Below are 25749 nucleotides of genomic sequence, written 5' to 3' on the forward strand. Positions count from 1 at the left end.
ATTGCAGTTTGTGCAATGGCAAGCCCAACTTAAGCACTCGTGCTTCAAGGGACCTGATCTGTTCACCATCTCATGCACCTAAAAGGAGATACTGTATGTCTGAACGACCTGTCACAGCCAATCATGCAGGCTCCTTATGGTGTCCTTGCTGCCACGAACCCAGTTATGTATTCAGGACAGAATGTACAGGAAGGAGATTTAACAAGAGGCAAAAAGAAAAGAAAAATAACACTAAGGACAAGTGATCTAATACAAAATGTCTTCATAATTTCAGCATAAAAACAACCATCTGGAATGTAAATTTCCTACATCATCCCTCAGGCAAATTGCATTTTAATTACAAGCGCACACAATCAGAGACATCGTGTACGGACTGAAGGAGCTAATCCAACTAACACCACACCTTTATAGGGACGGGAGAAAACGTTGATTCAGGTACAATATTTAAGTACTCAACTTCTCGTGCTGCAAATGCTGCAAAGCAACAACAACCACCTCTTACAGTTGTTTTTCACGTTTCACATTTGGCCACTAGAGAGCTCCACAAAACATGCAATCGTCTGCTCATGCTCCGAACATGAGGCTGTTAAAGTTAAGAGATTTATTGCATGGAACAATTTTGCTCTGAGTGCCACATCAAACAGAAAACAGTGGTGGTGGAGATGGTGGGAGTGAAGACAAATGTTTGCAGCGGAAAGATGTCAAAACATGCCATTCAACTGCACCTATCTGTAGGAAATGAACCTGTTGGTTATTGTTCCAGTGTACAGTTCAGCAGAATGCATACAAGACACTTCCACCCACCTCCACTGTGTCGCAACGTCCTAACAAAACAATCAGTCTCAGTGCAGTGCGATTGTGCATGATTTCCTTTCTGCACAAACACCAACACTACTGCATGAACAAACACATTAATAACAAGCACAATGCAATGCTCGCAACTATTTCTGCAAACTCTGCATTAGAAACTTGATAAGCCAGCATCAATAAAATAATCCAACATACTTCATTCAATGCATTTAAAATGTGATCTTCTGCAAAGCTGCCATTGAATGCAAAATCACCATCTTTATTCCTGTGTTGACAGAGCAAACATTCATTATGTCAAATTTAAACTGACTTTTTTTTTTCCCCCTTTCTTTTTTTTTTAACATTCAATAAACTAATAAATCAATAAACTCTCTGAATGCAAGCCAAGTTTATACAGCCGATGGGTACACTGTTATCATCATTCAATCTCCCATGTAATGATTGATTTCTGACTGGGAATTACAGCAGCGGCAAAGTCTGGAAACAACTCAGTGCCAGAAATTGCCAAGTAACTGATACATCCTGGTAAAAACCCAATGCTTGCTCTTTAAATAAAACCACCAGGCGCTCTGAACTTAGCTACACCTTAATATTTTCTCTTGAGAGATGAATTCAAGATGGTTCCCATGTGGCCCGATTCAACAACAACAAACAGTCTGCAGTGCTGCCTTATCTTGCTAGCCAGGTAAACAAGCATGTATCCAGTGTGTGTTTCTCCGCCAAATATAGGTGGCTAGAGAACTTAAGAGGATCAACAATTACATTTACAATTAAATCCAGCAGGAGAGGCAGAAGAAGCTGCATCAGCAGGAGGAGGAGAGGCAGCAGAAGGTGTGCAGCTGCTACCCAGACACCCATGTGCAGAGCTGGGTGGAAGGCAGCGAGTAGGTTGTTGGGACACGTTTGTGTGAAAAGGTGTATATTCCAGATAGTATTGGACCTATCTAGCAATGAAGTATTGCATGTAAGAGAACAATCTAAGCATGAAAACAACCATTGGATGGCCTAACGCTTTACCTCCCCAGTTGTTTTCCTCAGTAAGTGCTGTCAGGTCCAGCTGGGGCACGTCCTCACAGCTCTCGCAGTCTGAGTCCGAGCCTCGCACCTCTCCGCCGCCGACCCTTCCCGTGTCACAAGTGACGGGTGACTCCTGGATCTTCATCCTTAACGTCTGCAACACCATGAGAGAAAAGAAAAGAGTGCTCAACGACGATGACCAGCCTGTGAACACAGTCTTTAAGTTGAGCCACACACTCCCACATAATGGCCCTGCCCTAAGAGAAGGGGCTGCTCCCTGCTTTCGATTGGCTGCCTCTACTGCCAAAACATCCGCCCATCTGTCTTTGGCTGTGTGAGAGAGAGAGAGAGAGAGAGAGAGAGAGAGAGCAAGAGTGGATTGGCTCCGCCTTGTCTTTCACCCACTGGAAACCCTCACCCCTCCCTTTCTCCCCCTCCCTTCCTCTTTCCCTTATTTTCTCTCTTAACAGTAGTCCTCCTTGCTTTCTCTTTTGCCTGACATGCATATATTCCCCACCCTAGCACTGCTCTGGACTTGTTTGTTTCACAGCGGCAAGAGCAGAAGGGAGGGGTGGATGGGTGGTAGAGAGAAAGAGGGGGAGGGAGGTGAGGACAAAAAAAAGAAAACAGATTGTGAGCTAGCACACGTAGGCTGACTGGGTGATTTTTTTTTTTCTCTGCCATTCTCTGCAGACAAACATCCAGCTCAAACCAGACATATTACATGCAAGCCTTCTCCTCCAGCACCTCATTACTTATTTGTTTTTCCCACTGTTTACCCATCACCCACCAGCTTCTCCTCTCTCTCCTATCTTAAACTTTCTCAAACTCCACTCCTCGATTTTATTTGCTCACATAATGTTAATAATTTGGGGAAACAACATACTCAGCGGGTCATGTATTTAGAACGTGTCCATAGATCACTTAGCACTAAGCCCATGGGAGTCCCATTTCCTCTTTCTGGGCGTGGGACCAAGCTATTTTTAGGAAAAACAGATCAAGACACACTGCTACTAGACCTCATAAATGCCACAGACGGCTTACAGGAAGGAGTGCACTTGAATCTGGTTACAACAGCCCCTGTTTTGTTTTTATGTTCATGATAGTAAGTTGTTGTTGGCAGGTTCATTCAAGATAAAGGTGCAACAACATAATTAGTCTCAAGTGTGTTTGTGTGTGTGTGTGTGTGTGTGTGTGTGTGTGTGTGTGTGTGTGTGTGTGTTGTGCTGAAGCGAGGCCAAAAACAGAAAGTAATCATGCCTCTTCAGCTGTTACAAGAGAAATAACTTTGGGAATCATGGAGGATACAAAGTGGTATTAGTGACCAGAGAACATAATCATAGTAGCTCTTACCGTCACTGTTTTTCAAATCAAGACCCCCCCTCCCTAGCTCCTCTATAAATAAGTAGGCTGTATCAGCTTCTACAAAGCACTTATTTAAAAACAAAATAACTTGCCACTTTTAAGCTGGTTCGCCCGTTACTCCCGTTATTTCCTTGTAATGTAGCATTTAAAGGCTATTTTCCCTGGCGCAGTGCTCACTCCACATAAGAAGCTAATCACTTCCAGCAAACTTCACGGAGAACAAGGGCAGAACAGCATCATCCAACTGTTTTAACCGAATATTCTCTGGTCCAGCTTAGCTATAAAACACAATACCGAATCTGTTAGCATGTTAACGTGTCGTTTATTACCGAGCCTGTTTGTAACCGGTAGGCTACCGACAACGTTATCTTCCCTTCACCTGTTCAACTGACTGCTCTAGCTGTTTAAGTTAGTTAACACTCGACTGCTGCTAGATACGTGAACTAACCACAGACAGTTGCCTCATTCATGGAATCCCGGAAGTGCGGTGAATGAATATTGCGGAAACACAATGGATTTTTGGTATTAAAAAAAGATGCTTCTGGCCTGGTAGGGGTTCCAGTTGGTCTGGCGGCCTGTGGCCCACATTTTCCTCGAATTAACATTCAGAGCAATGATGTTCAGTTGTATCAGCTTGTACCCAGTGTGCACACAAACAAACCACCAGCCAAACAAACAAATAAAAGTCAAATATTCCTGATGAAACTACCGTTTCCAATATCAATAAAGAACTTTCATGCTCAAGTAACGTTAGTGATGGTGATTTCATAGGTGTTATTGTTATTGGTTTTGTGCCAATTAGAACTTTTTTTTGTAATGAATCAATAACAATTCATTTTTTAAGTGTTACGTATGCAGATTCACAGATTTAAGACTCCTGGTTCATTAACATAATGACAGTCTGTTCTCAAGTAACTTATGAATGTTGTCCGTAAGATTTGAGTTCGGTTGTTTCTAGCGCGGCAGTTTTGGCAGTAAGATGTAACTGCTATTGGTGGGCGGATCGATCCAAATATCGATAGCAACGTTGATATTGATCGATACCAGTGTAATGAGAGCGATACCTTAATTTCAGTTTCTCTCCAGTATGCACTGCTGGGGTTTCATCAAAGAGGCGACCTGGTTGTTTGTGTCTCTGTGTAAGAAATGCCGCTGCTTTCGCTCCTGTCACAGCCATATACAGTCTATGGTCACATCGCGGGGACAGGCATCTTTGCTCCTCCCCCTCTTGTGATTTGATGTTGTACCATCACGTGACTGACCAGCGCCAGGCAAACAAGCAAGCAACCAGCCAAGCCCGGCGGTGGCCAGCAGTAGTTCTCTTAAGCCCCTGACACACTAACCCGACGGCCGACCGTTGGCAGAAAAGGTAGTCGGACTGATCAGTTGGCTCCCTGAGGTCCAAAAAGTGCCTCGGAACCATTGACATATATATAATGGACCAACAGATCCCATTACTCTGGACGGAGACCAGTGAAGGCCATTAGAAGCACTTTTCCGGTGATGGCTGAGCGTTACTGCGCAGCCTCCAACTGAGAGAGATGTAGAGATGTAAATATGACGTGAGCAACGTGTCTGAAAGTTGTAAGTCTTCTGGTAGCTGTGCCAAGAGAAATCTCAATCATTCCAAATATTGCAGAGACGGAAAGCGTAGGTATATGTAAGGAGATAACATAGGCACAGGCTAATTATTGCTAACTAAAATGCTAGTAAACATTAGTAATTACACTTAAACAGCTAATGTGAGACGAAACTGCCTGCGCGCCTCTCCTGTACTATACGGTAATTCCTCTACTATGCGACAGTAAGTCACGTGGTTATGACACAATTGTTAGCCTATTTTTACAAAAACGTCTGCTACGGAGCCATAACGTGAGGTACAAGGTAATGGAGCCTTTTATACATTGTCGTGTTTCTTTAGAAATAAACAATGGACAAATACAGTCTTTAAATGCTTCAGATGTAAAGTTATTCGCTGTCAAAGTGGCGCCAAAATGAATGGCAGTCAATGGAATGCTAACGGGAGGTGATGGCCTGGTAGCATCAAAATGGCGCCATAGGAGGTTCGCGGTCCGAGGAGAAGCTTACCCCCTCGGTAAATCCTTGGGATGGATCGTGCAGGCAGCACAGATCGGGTACTGACACAACCCCACCTCACCAGCATGAGTTCCACCAATCAGAGGCATCACTGTGGGATTGTTCAGGATTGTGGGTAATGAAGTACTTATCCAAGACATCGCGAATAAAAGACATTTATCTCAAAACAAGGGTAGTGCCCCATGATTTGTGGTGTCTATATGAGCATATACAATCGCTTAGTCATGTCGGCATGCTGGTCTATCATCGACGGTTACGATTTTATGGCTTATACTCCAATTTATCAATGCAAAAATTGCATTGTATTTTCACTCCCGGAACCCGCTGTGGGCGGGACTGTTGAACTCTATTGTCATGCAAAACATTAAAACCGGCAGCTGATTGGACAAACGCCTCACGTGGGTCTGGCTGCTCCCCGATTTTTCAAACGGGCATAATGACAGCTTCGTTCGGAATACAATCTCATATTTTACGAAGATCGTTCGCTGAGACGTGTTTCTGGAAACATTTTAAGCGAGAAATAGGCCATGCAATTGCTGAATCTGTCTTCATTTTGGATCGACAAAGTTCAGTTTAAAAGATTTTCATCAGATTTTGAGAGGCGTTAGTCAGGCTCATCCCGCTCGTCATTTCCGGGTTAGCGCTCCACCAATCAGATTGGTCATGAGTCCGACTGTCCACCCTCCGAACAAGCAAGTCAGGTTGGCCAAAACAAAGGCCGACGGCCCCTCAAACGGACAGCGGCACGGAACACACCAAACAGACTCTAGTCACTGACCTCGCCAGACTGTCTGACGGCCGATTATCGGGTTGGTGTGTCAGGGCCTTAAAGGTGCACTATGAGTTCCTGCACGGTCACTTCTTTTGACGTTCCAAGTAAATTTCAAACAAAACAGAGCAAGCTCGCCCCTCCCCCCATGTTTCCGTAACTGTCATGACTAACTGTCACTAACCCCCACCCCCTCCCCCAACCATCTTGTCGGTGATTGGCTAGAGTGGTTTGTTGTATTTTGGTGCACAGCCTGTGCCTCTAGTGTTTGTTTGACGTTTACGCCCTGTGTTGCCTTTCACAGTGTATTCAGGGGGCTGGCAGCTAGCGGATCAAGCAGAGATGACATTGCGCCGAAACCATGCAGGAACTCATAGTGCACCTTTAATACATCCATGATGCGCACACACACACACACACACACACACACACACACACACACACACACACACAAAAGCAGGACAGAGACTGCAGAAGAATGGCAGAGAGGAAGAGGAGCGCCGTGTGGCTATATTTTCAGAAAATGAAACAACGGCAAGCTATATGATTTGTAAAAAGGCTGTAAGATACAGTGGTAACACAACAAAATTATACAAGCATATCAAAATTATATTACAAATATTGCAGTATCGCACACCACTAATTGCAGGCGCACCTTTGGGACTTAAAAAAAAAAATCTTTATTGCAAATCAAGTACAATGACAAATTCCAAAATACATATATACCAGGGGTCAGGAGGTATATAAAATATGAAAGAGTAAAAAAACATAAAAATACATTAAATTATTTAGCAGTTCATGCAATTAAGAAAATTACAAATATCAAGAGTCTTTAAGGCTTTAGGGTTTGTAGAGTGCTGAATAGTTTGTAAGTATTGTAGCATTTCATTCATAAAGATTTTAAATTGAGGTTTTCTGTTACAGAATTTACTTTTGTGAATGTGAAATTTTGCCAAGATAATAAAAAGATTGATGTAATACTGTTTTTGTTCTAGAATGCAGACATCATAAAAACCAAACAGCATGTCTTTGTACAGCAGAGAAAAGTTGACAGAAATGTTACAGCAGATATATTGGGCAAAGTCTTTCCAAAAAGTGACAGTATAAGGACAGCTCCAAAATACGTGTATGGTTGTTTCACGATCAACTCCACAGAAAGAGCAGTCAATGTCATTTTTTAGTCTTTGCAAGTAATGTATTGCTGGATAGGACCGATGAAGAAGTTTAAAACAGAAATCTTGAGGTTTGTCTGTGATTAAATATCTTGAAGATAAGGTCCAAACTTTTTTCCACCAGATATTTGAAAGAAATCTTCCCCAGTAATGGATTACATATGGGTGGTGACAATGTTCTTTTGAAAGAGGGATCTGATCCTTCTGTTTCAGGTTGAAGGGCTCGTTAAAAGACATATTTTCCCTATTATTGTGTCATTCAATGACAACAGACAAGGAGAAGGAAGTGGTTCAGTGTTACCTCTAATAACATCATCACACCTTTTGGAATGGCATCCATTACAATAACAAACTCTTTTGGGGTGACAAGGTTGTTACAGAAGGACAAAAATTCTGAGTAATTCATTAGAAGACCATCTGCATTGAATAACTGTTTGATAAATAGAATATTATTGTTAAACCAACTCAAATAAGGATTTGTTTTTGAATAATATGTCACTGTTATTCCATATGAGATACTTATGAGGCGAAACCGTGTTTGTAAATAAGAGACCAAGCTAACAGCATTTGTTTGTGGAAAGTGAGGTGTCGACTGAATGACGATGCATTCACATGTTCCAGTCCACACAGATATAAGTTGTTTAGTCTAAGATGAGCTAAGAGCTAATACATCCATGAAGATGCAAGCCGTGTGTGGAAACGCACAGCGGCGTAGATGACAGAGGCAGCGGCTAGCTTATGTGGCTAACACGATCAACAGTGCAAACGCAACTGTGCTCGCCCAGCCCGGGAAAATTTAGCTAGTGCACTTAGCCGAGCAGTGGGCGGGCATCTAACTAATGTGACACAAACACCCTACTAACCACTGTGGCATGATGTGAAATAATGTTAGCTGGTTATTCGCAGAGTATGACGCTCACATTGCTAACATAATTAACGTTAACTGACACAACACGGCTAACAGTGCTAACATCTGAACTAACCTGAGCATCAGAAAGTGCAGGTAGGAAAACTCTTGAGCCCATAGAAAATGTACGCCCTTTATTGATAAAATAAGGGGGGTGTTGGTGGTGGTGGTGCTGCCTTCTTCCGACACGAAGCCCGACCTAATGGTAATGAGTGAGCAGTCGGAATGGCAAGTGATAGTGATACCCGAAGCTCTCTGCGGGGTGCACTTTTTTTTTTTTGCAGGGTGATAGATGAATATTCATTAGGGAACTCATCCCTGATTGGCTCGCCCTGACATTCTTACCCTAACCATAACCAATCCCACTCCTCTTGCCTAAACCTAACCAACCCAACCAGAGTAGGCAACGAGTACTAGCCATTCAGGGATGAGTTCCCTAATGAATATTCATGAGTCTTCCCCTACCACCCTGTACAAAAAGAAAATAGGCCCGCGGCGTAGTCCATTCACCCGTTGCAAACACGTGACCACAAACACGTGATGAAGCCATGACGGATGGCAGAATCACCGGAAGCACAAGCTAAACAGTGTAGCAGACGACTGAAAGTTTCATTAGTTTCAATCAGTTTAAAATAAATAACACTTGACGTTCTACTTCCGGGATGCAAATTTACAAATCCTACTATGGCCACTCCAAGACCCGCCCTACAAAGCAGCTTGATTGGCTGGGGTTAGGCATTTGACCTCAAGTGGTTAAGGTTAGGATTGCCGATTGGTCAGGGGATAGGACCTGTAGAAATGGGGTTACTTTACCTTGCGTAAGCATGGACACCTGGCCAATAAATGCTATTGAAGGGCGGGTCTTGGCGTGGCCATAGAACGAATCGTAAAAATTCGCAATGTATTTTCGCCAATGTTCGTTTCCTTTGTGTTGGAATTTTAAACTCCAGTGGATTTATGAGGAGTATGGTTGACTGCTCCTCAGAGCTCTGCATGTTAAATTGAGGCAGCTAGCTAGACTATCTGTCCAATCTGAGTTTTCTCTCGCACGACTATTTTACAGCAGCTCAGTGCGGAGCTTACCGTTGCCCATGACATTTGTGATTGGTTTAAAGAAATGGCAATAAACCAGAGCAGTAGCTACATTAAAACGCAGCACAACAGGCACTGTCAAGCTCCACCTGGGCAGACGGGGAGACTAACACTAACTGTGCACGTGCATTTGAATTTAGGGTGGGAAAGTTGCCACAGACACTCAGATCCTATTACTTGACAAAGCAGCAAATACAAGCGCTTTCGTGGGTCATATGCTCAATCCCCATTGTTTTAACTCACTCTTAACAATTAACTAGATAAAAATCTTACAGACAATAACTTCTTAAAACTAATCATAAAGTTTATTATCAAAGAAAACCTTGTTGGTAATTATCAGCTTGAGTGTGCGTTGTTCTAAATTCATTGCTTGTTAACTAGTATACTTTAGGTGCCTTCTTGTGAAGCGTTACCATGACGCAATTAAATGATGGACTCATTAGGCTTTGAAACAGAAGAGTCTCTGAATTAGAGGATGGATATCCGACCCGAGCCCAACGAGACCCGACGGGCTGGGCCGGGTTTCGGACAGATATTTCGAAATGATTCGGGTTTGGGTCGGGCTCGGTTACATCAGCGCGATAAGGCATTGAACATTTTAAATTTAAAACAGGTTATCATGTAGGTAGCCAATGGGCCTGTTTCCCTTGATGCAAAGGTTCGTTTTTGTTTTTAAAATAAATGTAAAATATTACCCTAACATCCGTCTTCCTGTGTACGGAAATTTGTTTATGTAGCTGTGACAACGAAACACGTGCATATTAGGCTAGTGAGCACAACTTCAGCACTGCTGGCAGGACCATCGAGCAGAAGAGGACAGCCTTGAAGCCATCCACCGCTGATGCAATCCTTTTTCTGCATAAGAACATGGATTAGCCTAAACTTTGATGGATGGATTATGTAAATAGATCCCATGTTGCAGTTTAGTAGCCTATACAGTTTGAGGAAAATGCTAAGGGTGATTTTCATTTCAATAAGCTGCATTTGTGTTAGCATTAATTTTACTTCACTGGGGACACTCGTGTTGATTTTAATTTCATTAAGAGACCTATATCCACAGAACCTCTTGTGTGAATGTTTTGGATTTTGTTCTGTTAGCTTGGGCCATTTTTGGTAGGCCTATGTTAATTTAATTTCAATTGGCTATATGATTGGGCCTCTTGTGCGCGCCTGTGTTAACGTGTGCTTGTTGCCCCGTCTGCGCTGATGCGCTCATCTGTTGACATTTCCGAATGCCTTCCTACTGTTGCTTAATAAAAGCGGGCTTTCCACACAAACAAATGTACACGTGTCATTAGAAAAAAATTAGATTTTAACTGTGTTGGGCCGGGCTCGGACAAATAAATGCGGCCCAATCCGCACTCTACTCTGAATGTTATAAGTCTCAGAGGTAAGAGATGTTGAGACTGACTAAAATCTTGTCACACGGTACAATCATATCATCTGCTTTTCAAACTTCAAAGAGGCAGAAAAGTTTCTTCAGCCTTCATGTATTAGACAATGATTAAGCTGTTTGGGGGGCTTACACAAACAGTGTACAAACAGAGTAAAAAGGGGGATTTTGCTGAGATGGCACATAGACAAGCACACACACACACACACACACACACACACACACACAGACAGGCAAGACAGACAGACAGACACACACACACACACACACACACACACACACACACACACACACACACACAGACAAAATGCCACAGCGTTCTCGCTCAAAACTGGACCAATTTCAAAGATTTTTGTTTACATTAGTCACTTCGACACAAATGCATGGGAAATGACAGGCCAGGTTGAAAAACACAGAAATTCCCCTTTAAGCCAACCTGACCTGCAAACTTGAGCTGCTTAAAAACTCTGCAGCTGTCACTTCCAACTAACAGTTTTCTGATATTGTGGGTACAGCATGTGTTTACTATGACTGTAGCTACAACAACATTAGCACTGACGGTTTAGTGTGTTTTCATTAAAAAAGTTGCAAAACAGAGGTGTGAAACAGAGAAAGTGTTTGTCCTGAAACAGGTTTTTAACTCATAATTTTAATACATAATTCATTATCCATTAATTTGTTTGATAATTTAAAAAGTAATTAATCAAAAATGTGACCAATGAGTCAAAGGTAGTGTCTTATTTTGTCCGACCAACAGCCTAAAACACTAATTATGCTAATTAGGAAATGTCTTAAATGATGATCAAAACGGTTAATTAATATTCTGCCAATAAACAGAGCACGTTTTTCTCCTATCCAGGAATTTTGTGTGGACTAGCCAGACCCTCCTCCACAGCGCTGTGGAGATAAGTCTGGCAATGTGAGACTAGTGAAGCAGTAAATAACAGGCCTCATCATTTCTGCAAGCAGGGCTTTTCCTGCATAGAGGTTTTAGCCAGCCCCGAAGGAAAACCACTAGCACCAAAATGACAAGAATTGAGAGTAAAAATAGCAATTTAAATCCTCTCTAAATGACCAAGCCACTATTGAACAAGCAGAACATAAAATTGAAAATGAGCGGTGATCTCAATTTTATCTCCAGAGTCAGGCTGTACCGGACTCTCCTGGTGATTTAAAAAAAAAAAACGGTTTTGTTAATTATTTATTTTTTTACTCAAGCATAATATACATTTTTGTTTATCAAATTGTCAGAAATGACAGGAAAATGTAAAGATTTTTGACAAGTAAGGTAACACAGACTAATTGCCTTTACTGTACGCGGACCGATCATGCTTACTGCCGTGTGTAACCCCCCCAAGGCCCATTCTGAGACACGAAAAAAACCTGTGCAAGATTGCCAAAATACTGTATAAGTCAAATTAACAGCAGGTATACACTTAGTGTATGTATTTGAAAAATAATCTGCTGTATGTAAAGAGGTCATCATGCACACAGGATCAGTCTATTAATTAATCTAACCAACTGCAGCTCAGAGGAAGACAAAGATGGCCTGATGGTTACAATAATGTCTGTGTGATAACCCAGACATTAATGACCAGCTGAGAGGCTGTTGGACCAGCCTCCTCTCAGAGCGGCGCCACGCCGGCTCCAGATGGCCGCTCAGTGGCACAGTGTGGTGGTGGTGGCAGAGCTGCAGCCTGCGTTGCTACTAAAATCCATCTGGGCTGCTTAGAAAGAATTCACCATATTGGTGCAGCGCTGCACGATTCTGTTTAGTGGTGCTGGTCCAGATTAAAACTGGAGATGAGCAGATGGATAAGGTGAATCGTTTCCTTTTGCTCACACTGACAGCAACACAAAACTTCAAATCAAAAAGTACAGACTTTCCACACTATTTTGAACAGCTGGCTGAGGAACTACTGTATGTTTATGTAAGAATAACGGTTGGAAAATCCCTTTTTGCAAGAACTATAAAATCTCCCTTTGTCAATAGTGACATTTTATGTTTCTATGGAACTGCAGATGAGTTTCTGTTTAACGACAACACTGTCTGTACGTCTGTCTGCCTCTCTGCTTGCGTCCACTACCGTGTCCTGGCCTGGAAACAAGCACGCTATGGCAGGAGTTTTGTTCCTTCTGCCATAGCATCACTAAGCAAAACACACCGATAAATGTTATGTGTGTAGGTGCTATTTGTGCAGGTATGTGTGGATGCATCCGATGTCCCTCATGTAGTCATGCAGTCATGTATTTATGTATCTATGTATTTATGTGAGGCTTTGTACAGACAGCGGCAACAAATGTCCTTCAAAAAGGACAATAAATAATAATCTCACGAAAACACTGATGAGTAAGAGAGCAACATGGTATTGTGTAGGTTAGTATCCCACTAGTCAAACCAAAGTTTCTCCAAGTACTTTTACCTTTCTGTTTGCCACTGCTTTTTGCTATATCTGGGGGTATTTAATTTATATCTTGCCCTGCAACTGTCCTGCATTGTTTTAATTGCTTTAATTTAGCTTATTCTTTTTTTATTTTAAATGAATAAACGATTATAATATAATAATTAATAATGTCTTTTTGGTGTTTTTGTGTTTCTAAATGTCTTTTTGACCCATCCTACAGGGTATCATTTGAATTTGCACCTATGATACCTGTTATCATATCAGTATATGATACCTTATTACAGTGCAGATACCAAATCAATACTTTTTCTATACTTTATTCGAAGGTGCATAAACATTTTTTCTTTATAAAAGAAGCTCAACCTTTCAAATGTTAAATGTTGACTAAACAAAAGCAGAACTTTGCCCAAATAGTATAGTTTAAAACTTGAAAAAATGATAATTTATATCAGGAACTGTTGGAAAAAAAAAAAAAAGTCTGAGCAAACATTTGATGCGTTCAGCACTTGGCAGTTGTTGTTTTTTATTAACTTAGAGCTGCTGACGCATGAAAGGAATCGTGAACTTGAACCTACCTGTGGAGGAGAAAGAAGGCCATATTTTCTTGTGTCATTCCTGAAAAGTACAACAGAGAAACCACTTTAGCTAAAGAAACTTTGACTGATCAAACCAGCTTATGACGACCAAACCCAAGATAGTTTATTTTCAGTCATAAACCTCAAGAAACCCCACACATCGTTATCAGATAAAGGCTATGTTTAGACGGAAACGATCTGAAGAGAAAACGCAAAAGTGGCGTGGCATTCTCAGTTTTTATTCCGCGTTTAGACGAGCGTTATGAGGGGGAAATCTGCGTGCATATGGTGACGCAAAAGTGTGTGAAATGCGATCCACCAAGTCCGCGTGCCTGCGTAAATCCTTCCTTCTACTTGTCTCCCTCTCCTCCTCCTCTCTCCCTCTCCTCGCCCTCGTAGCGCGAAGTGAACAACAAAAGCTGACAATTTTGACTGGACAGACGAGGAGGGGGAGTTATTGCTCCAAATAATGCAAACACGGCACACCCACACACACATATACTCACACACACACACACACACACGCGGCACGCACACACACACACACACACACACACACTCGCACAGTGCGTTTTTACCCTTTAGACGGGAACACGACGGTGGAGCGTTTTTAAGATTTCCACTCTGGAGGGTGGTTTCACTTTTTTGCGTTTTTAAGCCCCACAAATGCCGTCACCGTCTAAACGAAAGGCACATCTGATAAAATATTTTGTCGTTTTCACCCTCGAGCGTATTCGTGTAAACAGGGCCAAAGTGTATGCTATAAACATGGCAGTATGCCGAACAAATCCTTAAAGATAACAGACAGAGCTGGAAGTGGCAGCCAGTAGCTTATCAATGTAAAACAATCATTCAGATAAATAGTGGATAGGAAAAAGTGGTGAGACAAGCAATTCACCTACTTTAATGACTTTTCTTTTTAAATTCCTGAAAGGAATCAAGTTAAAGTTTTGAAAAGCCTACCCTTTCTGAAATGTCTCCATGTGGTTTCCTCCGGGTCTCTCACCGACACATTCCTTGAACTGGAAAAAGACACATTTCAAACATTAATTATCTACCTAGCTGATTTTATGACCCATTTTTCCATCAGAATGGGACAAAGTATGTTGTATTAATAGCATATCCAATGCAAAAACATGATTGCTTTTATGAACATTTATAGATTACCATCTTTAAACCTTTCATTGGTATGCTATTACAGGTTACTGATGCTATTCATCAATATACCATGAGTCTTGACAGTATGCTGTATATTAAAATAATCTCTCAAAAACAGAGGCTTACAAAGTACTTAACGAGCTGTTAATTCTTGCTTATGTTATTTAAATATGAAATGAGGAACCATGTTTGCTTTTATGAGCCCTTTTTGGATGCTGAACCATAAAGATTTGGTGTGCATCCGAGTGCGATTGCTGCATTCATACCTGCCCAAACAAACCGCTCCAAGGGGGAAAACGAACTCTAGTGAGATTCAACCGAACCAAATGAGGCAGGTGTGAAAGGCCGCTAACATCCACAGAGCACTGCATGGCCACACTAGTGGGGAATGGTGTAATTTGAGCATTAAATGTATTAACTTCAACATACCTGTATAAACAACACAAAATGTAATTGGTTATCAATACAAAAATCACATAGAATAGCTAATACTGTTTGTATTGCATCATGCTGTGTTGCTGTACAATAAACAGCACCAGTAACAACCCCCAATAGGCTTTTACAGCTCTTAATTACCCTCAGTGGCTGATGACATAACAAGCTCACATTCACAGAGACAGCCGTTCAGACCAAGCGAGACACAGACCCTCACTAACATCAAACCTCTGCCGTCAGCCACTCGCTTGGCCAATCATGACTGTGCCAGCTATCACATATAGACCCTAATGTGTCACGGCATCAAGTGTCATCTGTACTGTTACATGAAGGGTTGACATGAGAAGCTAGTTCCATGAGTGAGAGAATGTAAACTGAATTAATCTATTTTGCTCAGTTGCTCAGCTGAACTTTACATTAGCACACTTAATTTATGAGCCAAGTGTGAATAATAATCTGACTTGCGTTCATGCAGCTACAGTCTAAGAAGAGTCTGTGGAGACTGGATCATGTTACTGAAGCTACATAGTGTGAACTATGTAGCTTCAGTAACATGATCCACCATGACTTTGCCTGCCTTCACACACACATCATATAGACAATACCATAACACTGTTGGGTATGACTTACTGCATCTTTGTTGGCAGGCTAGAGATAGCTGACAAATTGTTTTATCATGTGATCATACTGGTACTCTTAACCTGGATGCTGAGATACAGCAGGAGATAGCTACCTGTATATATTAGGGCTACAAAAAAGGATCATTATTATTCTTCTACTGATTATTGCTGATTTTTCTATTGCTCTATAAAATGTCAGAAAAGTGATGTCTTCAAATGACTTGTTTTGTCAGACAATCAATCCAAAACCCTCACATTTGAGAAGATGGAACCAGAGAACATTTTAATATTTAAATATGTTTTGATTGAAAACTGACTTTAACAATGGCTCAATTATCAGAGTTGTTGCCATTTAATTATTTGCCCATAGACTAATTGATTAATCAAACTAATCATTTCAGCTCTAGCATGTATCAATAACGATATCTAAGTTTTGGTACCAAAACTGAAAACAAGGAATATTAACGTGTTTTCCTACAAATACGTTTTTTGAAATTATTCATTAACTCATCAAGTTAATGTTTTCTAAAAACCATACAATAACTTAAATAAAACTTAAAATAAATATACAGTGTAAAATGGACAATTTGATTTAAAACTTAAACTTTCTGATCAAAGACAAAGTAAATAAGGTTACAGATCTAATATCAGCTTTCGGTGATCGACAGCTTCCAATATTTAAAATAATTATTTAAATTTTGTTTAAAAACAGTTTATAAACAAAATAACCAGAAGGTATTGTCTTCATTTTTGCCAAAACCGGGTACTGAAATACCTTAAAAAATCAATGTGCTTCAACAAATCGATGCACAACTTTTGTAAATCCTGCATTTCCATAAACAATCCTACTTACTAAGTTGTAACAGTGCCTAAAATAATCTAACACAACCTGAGAAATAAAATTCCTTGGTAGAAATGGTAGAGCTCTCTTAACAGAAAAATACTTTGCACATCTATTACATGAGACATGTGCGTAGGAGAGGGATAAGTAGGTCAAAAGTTGCAAAGAAACTCACGCACACTGTCTAACTTGCAAAGATAAAATTAATAGCAGCGTTTTGGTAAGGTCTAGTACTAAAACTTTGCCATTAAATTCATCTTTGCAAGTTAGACAGTATGCTGGAGTTTCTTTGCAACTTTAGAGCAATATCTCTACCTGTTGACACAGCAGAGGCTACTTCTGTATGGAAACTGAAGACAATAAAACCTTAAATAAATTATCAAAGTAACATTTTACATGAAAGAAGTACTTTACTGTGTCTCAATCATTTCCACTCTACATGATACAAATACTGAGCACTCAACATTGTGGTGTCAAATATCCGCTTGACAACAGTTGACAAGTTGCTCTCTGGTGCATTTTCTTCTGCGGTGGATAAAAGCTGGAACTAATTGTGCACTCATAAGTGGCCCTTACATTTGCACTGCTTCTGAAAAAAGTGGTTTACAATTAGTGTGGTGTGCTGCATATTACAAGCCGCTGTACAATGAGAATGGCAAGGAACCATTAGGCAGCTGCATCTTGCTTCCTGTCATCTGCCAAATCGCCTTTGTCCGCATTTAGTGATTCTTGTTTACTGCAACTGACAATTATTTTGCTACAAATGACTGAAAGAAACATGCTTTCTTAAGGTTATCTACTGACCAACACCTAAGACTGACCGGTCACAGTGAGAGAAAAGATGAAAACAACAGAGAAAAAAAAGCTGTCAAAAAAAACAAGAGTGGGAGAGATGCTGCCAAGATGGTGACAAATCACAAAGATAGAAAGAGATGAGGAGAAAAAGCACGATGACTCACTGCGTGGGCTTCCTGGTTGTCTGTGAGCTGTACCAATGTCGGGCTGTGTTTCGAGGGTTTGGGGGTTCGCTCAGCGTGACAACTCTGGCCTCCCTGTGACTTCGCGCTGCTGTCCGTGTCCTCCCCCACGTTGCCCAAACTGCTCGATGGGATGTTCTCCTTGTTGGTGTGTGCTCGGACGGACGCAGCTCTGTTCCCAAATGGAAGAGGAGATGGTGAGGAAATGAGACATCTGCCTTCCATCTCGCCTCCTTTGTTGCACACTTTGTCTTTATCAGCTTGACATTGGGGGAAATGCTTCAGGAAACTAAATGTCAAGGTCATCCTGATAACAGATTTACATGTGCTTTTTAGCTTAAGTGCTAATTCTATTTACTATCCACGCTCTTATTAACATTTTCTGCTGTTATTGGAGTAACGCACTCCTTCTTATCCATGTCTTACTGATCTCTCAGACTCTACTACATCTCAGTCAACAAGGATTAGCTTCTCACTGCCATGACTCCAGTTGTTATGACTTTGCTAGGTCTCAGTGGACGAACCCACCGCACAGAATGAAATCTTACGAATGCTTATTGTTACCAAAAACACGAACTTGAAGTTGAAGCTTTAGTAATGAATGGCATCATATTGTGCTTTACCAGCACAGTAATATTAAAAAAGTATTCAGTCTGTAAGTGAAAAAGATCTACCAATGCAATAACAATATTTCAACCTGTTTTCCATCGAAAAGAACTTGCATCACACATTCTCTACCTTTTATTTGTTGGAGGATTTGATGTCTTTTTAATGAAATACACCTTGAAAGGTTTCACTGATAATTTCTACAATAGATGGCAATCTATTATTTCTTATGCTGAGTCACTAACCTCCATGAACTCAATCTAATTGTTAAAATAGCTAGCCTATTTTTGGTGTCAACAATTCTACTGATTGTCTTAATGTATCTTTTTTTATCTTGTGATGTGGAAGTCACCAGTCATGTGGTTTAGTGGGTGACGGGTGGGTTGAATGGTTCTGTTGTTTTGAGTGGATGGGTGTTTTTTAATATACATGTATCCAATAGCATAATACGGTCTAATCTAGTGTCTGTATGTTGAAAGAAGAAATAATTTTCTGTACCAGAATCAAGAAAAAGGAAACTTTGATTGACATCACAAAAAAGTTGAACTATTCCCACTGTACTTGTGAGTATACTAGTAAGTGATGAGAACCAGATTTTTGCAGTGCTCTTCAGTGTTGCTACTAAAGACAAACAGACACTAATCTCATGCTGGTACCATCAAATACCATCATGACAATGAACGCATTGTACCTGTTTCTTTCTTTGTGTCTCAGTCCCTCCTCCTGTTGCTCTCTCTGGTGTCGACGTCTCTGTCGGGCAGTTGGCGTGGCCCTTGGAGATGATGGCCATGGGGTTAACTCAGAGTCCTCTGAACTTTGATCCCCTACAGGGTTTACATCAAAGAGGTGCTGCTCCACTGCTGAACTAATTGTCCTGTCCAGAAAACTGAAGGACCAAGGAAAAAAAGAGAAGTTGGTTAAGAAGTTTACGACTTTATGGTCCAATAACAGTTTCATAATAAGTAGAATATAAGAATTATCTCTAAATAAATTCATTAATTACAAGACATCAACAGTAATTAAGTCCACTTACTGTACCACATCTGGTCTGCAGTGGACAGGGGAGAGGAGGTTACTGAAAGAAAAACAAGAGAGGAAAATGAGTCAGAGCTAGTAGGTGGTCACAACAGGTCTCTGAGCAATGCTGAAAAACCCCCAGGCTCTGGTTCTGGCCCTAGGTGATCAAGGCATCTAGTGTACATGAGTGAGTGTTAACTTCAGCTGTGTTCACAGCCTAAGTAGGTCCTCTGAGAGCAAATTGGCCAGCTTCTATGACTACCAGTAAGTCTTACAGTATATAGTCAGTACTCTCTATACTGATCTCCAGCTCCATCTATCTACAATAGCCGCTTTCTGACTGGAGGGATTTTTGCAGTTCCTAAAACATAACGTTCCTAGAACCCTTTTTTTCTCGTGTTCCGACTGGACCAATTTGGGGATTATTAAGTTTCTCTGGCCACAGTTCCTGTAACTCTTTCTGCTCCTACTTCAGGGCAGGGTCTTTTCCCTTTTCCCTTTCCCGCATGTGATGGTTAGATGGCTGTGATTATAATAACAAAAGGTCAGTTCCTATGGCCACTTGGCCAGTGTGAATGCAAATGGGAAAAACGGTTTTGGGGGAGAGTAGTAAGTAGAACTGTTTAGAAGTGGACTGTTCCTATAACTACGTTCCTGTAACTACTTGGTCGGAAAGAGGCTTATATCTAGCTCTCCCTCTCTACTTTTCTCAAAACACACAGACATGTAATCGACAGTAAAACAGGAATAAGCAAATTATGGGTGGTTATACTATGTGTGCAGAGGTGTGTTTATATGAAATTCAATATATTTATATCTATAAATAAATATATTTAATTGGTATTACATTTAGAGTCAGACAAGTAGTCACATGTTAACTAAACAGTTTGGTTTGTTATTGAAGATGCAACTGTGCTTCTATTACAATTAAAGACCATTCTCATTAAAGACTCAAAGAGCCAATTTACTTTACTGTAGAAAAAGTTATTCATCAGACTTTCTAAAAAAGCTTAAGTGTGTTTCTGAGGGATTCTGTCCAAATTCTACAACATAATTTTTTTCTTTTTAAATAGTTGCCAATTTTTATAAAACAAACCTTTACTTGAAAGTAAATGGCATTCCACCAATCTGAAAGAATCTTGTCTAGACTGGCAAGAGAAGGAAGGCCCTCCAAAATGCTAGAGCATTCATCATTAATAGAGGAAAATAAGAACAAGCTCAGAGTATGTTCATTTAATATTTCATATTATTATGGTCATTTGAAGTAGCTGTAATAAAACCTCTAAAAACTACTCTCGATCCAGAGGTCTTAGCCAATATATATATATATATATATATATATATATATATATATATATATATATATAATCTTCCCTTTCTCTCTAAGATCCTTGAGAAAGTAGTCACTAACCAGTTGTGTGACTTTCTACGTAACAATAATTAACAATTTGATTTCAGTCAGGATTTAAAGTGTATCATAGCACATGACAAATTACCTAATTGCTTCAGGACCTATATATGCTTCCTCTAGGCAATATTATTAGGAAACACTATTAAGTTTCACTGTTATGCAGATTATACCAAAATATATCCATCGATCAAGCCAGATGAAACCAATCAGTTAGTTAATTAAACTTTAAGCATGCATTAAGGACATACAAACATGAATGATACATTTTTCTACAATTTCAGTTAAACTCAGTTCACTGTACTTGGCCCCAAACACCTCCAAAGCTCATTATCTAAAGATATAGCTACTCTGGATGGTGTGGCCCTGGCTGCCAGCACCACTGTGAGGAAACTCAAGAATTATCTTTGATGAGGATCACGTGACCAGCACCCGCTATGGTCGCAAGAGGCTAGAGCTCCTGCACTCACCTTCGCATTTCATTAAATAACCAGGTCTATTACTTTTTCTTCGACGCCGAATCGTTTTGTCTGTTATCACGGTGACTCAGTGAAACGCCTGCAGGCACGAAAAGGCAGGTCTCGTTGGCGCCTAAACTATCTACTCATTCAGAGAAATCTGCTAGCATGGCGGCGGCTAATGGAGCGGTAGCTAACATAGCAACTGATGTTAACGCAATCCCTAACATGGATGACTTAATTGCTCAGGTCTTGGAAAAGCAACTAACCTGAATCAGTGATCTACAATGCAGTGAAGGGAGTCTTAGCGGAAATTAATGCCTCGCAGCAACACATCGGGGCAGAACCTGAGATGCGGGAAATTATGGTATGTGAGCCGGAGCAACCTGACTGCGTCACATTCACGATCCAGCGGCTTCGGGAGCTTGAAGGGACACAACACGAGCTAAATACTGAACGCAACTCGGACTCGTTAGTCCGCCCAGCCACTCTGGGAGCGATCCACGGAGGGAGAGAGTTCGCCTTCGCTGCAGCTGAGGAGCCGGGCATTTTCTTTCTGGAATTGGATGTGGAGGAGGGCGTGATACACACACGGGCTGCCCCACGACTGTTGCCGACAGAGGAACCGGAAGGTGGTGGTGGGACTTTGCGTTCGGTGCCGGGGCCGAGGATGGCAGACTCAAGCAACTGTGGATTAAAGGTATCTGGGCTACTGAACCGAGTTTGACTGGAGGATGCAGTGTGTAGGTTTTGGAGCCAAGCTTTGAAGGAACATTTAACCAGACTGTAAGAAATGATGAATGCTGGCTACTCAGTCTACAGTTTATGTTTTGTGGACATTTAACTGGGCTGAAAAGAACATGATAAATCCTGAGGACACAGTATGCAAGTTTCGGAGCCAAGCTTTAAAGGGACACTTAACCAGACTGAAAATACATGATAAATACTGGCTGGTCAGTTTACTGTCTATGTTTGTTAACATTTAGCCAGACTAAAAGAACATGGGGGATGCGGTCTGTTCAGCTCATAGTCTGTTCGTTGCTCCAACTAGATTGGTGTGTTTTTCACATAGCTTATTCCAGAAATTGATTTTTCACAGCCTATTTTAGAACTTAATAGCTGGTTGAGACCTAGTTCTAAGGTGTTTATAAAAGTATTCATGTTTGACTTCGGGTCACATTGGCCCGTTTTAAATTTTTGTTTTATATCAGAAAATATTGGACGTAGAAATAAGCGCTGAAAATGTGTAGAAGACAAATAAAAAAATGTAATACGTTGGAAAAAGCAAAAACAAATTGTGAAAAAAGGCGTCACAAATGTCAGAAAATAAGTGTTTTTTTCAAGGTTGAAAAGAAGACAACACAAGGGTTAAGACAGGAGGTGCAGTTTTGAGCTGGAGTTTTGCGTGAACTGCGTTTGATGTGGTCACGCATCTTACAGATAGGGGAGGGGGTCTGCGGTCTCAGAGGGTTAGGGGATTTATTTTAGTTTTTATGTTTTCGCTACACCTTGCTCAGAGCTAACAGTTCACCCTTTGCTACAGATTTGTCAGCGAATTCCGGTAGGGTACTCGATATGTATGCGTGTAAATTTTGAAGATGGCTGAGCTTTCAATCCTTTCAGTCAACATTAGGGGGCTAAATGGGCCGATCAAACGAGGGAAATTCCTGGACTATTTAAAAAGGAAAAACATAGACGTGGCGCTTATACAGGAGTCACATTTACGTAAAAGAGATATAAATCGTCTACAAAATAAATACTTCAAGGTCACTGGCTCATCTAGTGACGACACCAAAAACAAGGGCTCCATTGTGTTGCTGTTGCGGAAATGCGCACTCACCATAGACAAAAGCAGTAAAGACTTATCAGGCAGGATATCTTATACACAATATGTACCATGATAAAGAGTAGGAAAATAGCCTTTGTTTTGGTAAATGCACCCTCTACATATGATGAAAGTTTTTTCCCGCGCCTAACCAATGAATTGCTCTCTCTCAATGAATGTTCTCTAATTATAGGGGGAGACATGAATGCAGTACTAGATTTAAATCAGGATAGATCAGGGGTCAATCACACAAAAGCCCAGAAACATATATCAGACATGTTTAGAGCAGTTGTGGAATCCCACCAGCTTACAGATATATGGAGGATGAACAAACCTACTAGCAAGGATTACACCTTTTTTTCCACATGTCACCTCACCCACTCCCGCATTGATTATATTTTTCTCCAGTGAGCTTAAGGCAATGTTTCACACGATAACAATAGAACCAGCAATTCTGTCTGATCACAATGCGCTGATAACAACATTCCATTGTGATATTTTAGTAGAAAGATCTAGGAGATCCAGAACACAGCTTTTGATGCAGAATTTAGAACCAAACTGGCTGAATTTATATCAATTAATACCGACTCAGTTTCTGACCCTCCATATACATGGCAGGCAACTAAAGGATTTATTAGAGATTTCACATCTTCCTTCGTGGTCAACTTGAAGAGGAAAAGGGAGGCGAAGATTGCGGAGTTGGAAGAATGCGCCAGGAATTCCTAAAAGAGCTAAACCTGCCTCTTCTTGACCCAAAGGAGGCAGAAGAACTGGGTCAACCGATAACGTTAGAGGAACTTAAATCAGCATTAAAAACAGTTAAAAAGGGAAATCGCCAGGGTTGGATGGAATTCCATCCAAACTTCTACAGTATTTTGACATATTAGGATCTACCATTTTACAAGCTTTAACTTCAGCCATAGAGAAGGGTACTTTCCACCAACAAACCAACACTGCGCTAATTTCCGTCATGCCAAAGAAGGCCAAAGATCCTACGGATTACTCAAATTTCAGGCCCATCAGCCTCATCAGGATTGATATTAAGCTTTATTCCAAAGTCTTGGCTCTCCGCCTAGAGCGCTTTAACGAGAAGCTAGTCCACCCCGACCAATCAGGTTTTATACCCAAGCGTCATGCTTCAAACAATGTACGCAGACTATTTCATGTATAGAAGCCAAAAACCTTCCAACAACGGCAGTAGTGATATCAGTGGACGTGGAAAAGGCTTTTGACCGCCTAGAGTGGAACTACTTGTGGCAAGTAATGGAGAGGTTTGGTTTGTGGGCCAAATTCATTGACATGGTGCGTCCCTTATATGCGAATCCCACGGCCATAGTCTCAACCAATGGCTTGCACTCTCAGCCATTTCCCATTGAGCGGGGCTAACGACAGAGATGCCTGCTCTCCCCCATGCTGTTTGCAATCTCTCTTGAACCATTAGCCCAAGCCATAAAGCAGAATAAAATCTGTAATGTCCAGATTAAATCCAATAGCAGCTCAATATCATTATTTGCAGACGATATTTTGTTGTACATTTCTGATCTTGTGGACTCTATTCCAAAGATTCTTTAGATCTTCCAATGAATTTGGCTCAATATACGGCTATAAAAGTAACTGGAATAAATCAAATCTTCTTTTATTGAACAACAGACATGTGGCATCAGTCATTAGTGTTACAATACCAACCCAAAGCAAAATTACATATTTGGGCATCACCATACACGCATCCCTACAGCGAGTTGTCCAGGACAACTATGAAACTATATTAAGTAGTGTTCAAAGGGATCTGGCCAATTGGTCCGCGCTGCCGGCATCACTGCAGTCCAAGATTTCTGTTGTTAAAATGAACATAGTTCCTTGTGTGAATTTCTTAAGTCCAATGATCCCCTTACCCCCATCGATACATTTCTGGAAGAAACACAATACCTTAATTCAGCAGTATATTTGGAATAATAAACAACCTAAGCTAAAATACTCTACCCTGCAACGTACCACAAACACGGGAGGTTTGGCCCTCCCCAACCTTAAAGTGCATCACAGAGCCTTTCAGCTACGGGCCCTTAAGGACCAGACACAGAGCCGACCGTCAAACGTCGGCAGAAAAGGCAGTTGGGCTGATCAGTCTATCCAAATTGGTCAAAAAAGTGCCTCAGAACACACCAAAGCGACGAGACGTAATACATCTCCATAACAGCAGGCGGCGCTAATCTGTATTGTCGCCCAAAAATGAAAACCGGCAGCTGATTGGACGAACGCGTCATGTGGGTCTTGTTTCTCCGGAAATTCAAAGACAGACTGTCATGGCGGCTTGTTCAGAATACAATCTCATATTGTACTAAAATAGTTCACCGAAACGTGTTTCTAAAAATATTTTAAGCAATGCAGTTGCTGAATCTGTCTTCATTTCAGATCAACAAAGGTCAGTTTAAAAGATTTTCCTCAGATTTTGAGAGAATCTAGTCACACTCATTCCGCTCCCCGTTTCCAGGTTAGCACTCTACCAATCAGATGGGTCATTTGAGTCCGACTGCTGGCAGTGCCCGCCCCGCCGATTATACATGTAAAATCGGCCAAAATGAAGGACGACAGCCCCTCGGACAGACGACGGCACGGAACACACCGAACAAACTCGAGTCACTGACCTCGCCAGACTGTCCAACGGCCGATTATCGTCTCTGTGTGTCCGGGCCTTTAGAGTGTGGATGGACCCCTCATCTACAGTTCCATGGAGAGAAATAGAGCAAAACCTCACTAGAAGTCTAAGACTGCAAGACCTTGCAGCCTATAGTGTATGCTAGCCTA

General features: G+C 41.1%; 1 protein-coding gene across 3 annotated transcripts in view; it reads right to left on the bottom strand.

The window, feature by feature from the left end:
* fam13a (family with sequence similarity 13 member A) overlaps window positions 1–25749 on the bottom strand; it is an 80438-nt gene that overhangs the window by 10758 nt on the left and 43931 nt on the right. For all 3 annotated transcript variants that reach the window (XM_078262258.1, XM_078262249.1, XM_078262267.1), the window contains exons 10-15: window positions 19273–19314; window positions 18931–19125; window positions 17616–17805; window positions 14566–14624; window positions 13603–13642; window positions 1828–1981 (exon numbers count right to left, since the gene is read on the bottom strand). In XM_078262258.1, coding sequence (XP_078118384.1) covers window positions 1828–1981; window positions 13603–13642; window positions 14566–14624; window positions 17616–17805; window positions 18931–19125; window positions 19273–19314 — 680 coding nt within the window. The remainder of the gene's footprint in view (window positions 1–1827; window positions 1982–13602; window positions 13643–14565; window positions 14625–17615; window positions 17806–18930; window positions 19126–19272; window positions 19315–25749) is intronic.

Source organism: Sander vitreus, chromosome 2, assembly GCF_031162955.1.
Source record: "Sander vitreus isolate 19-12246 chromosome 2, sanVit1, whole genome shotgun sequence".
Classification (NCBI taxonomy): domain Eukaryota; kingdom Metazoa; phylum Chordata; class Actinopteri; order Perciformes; family Percidae; genus Sander; species Sander vitreus.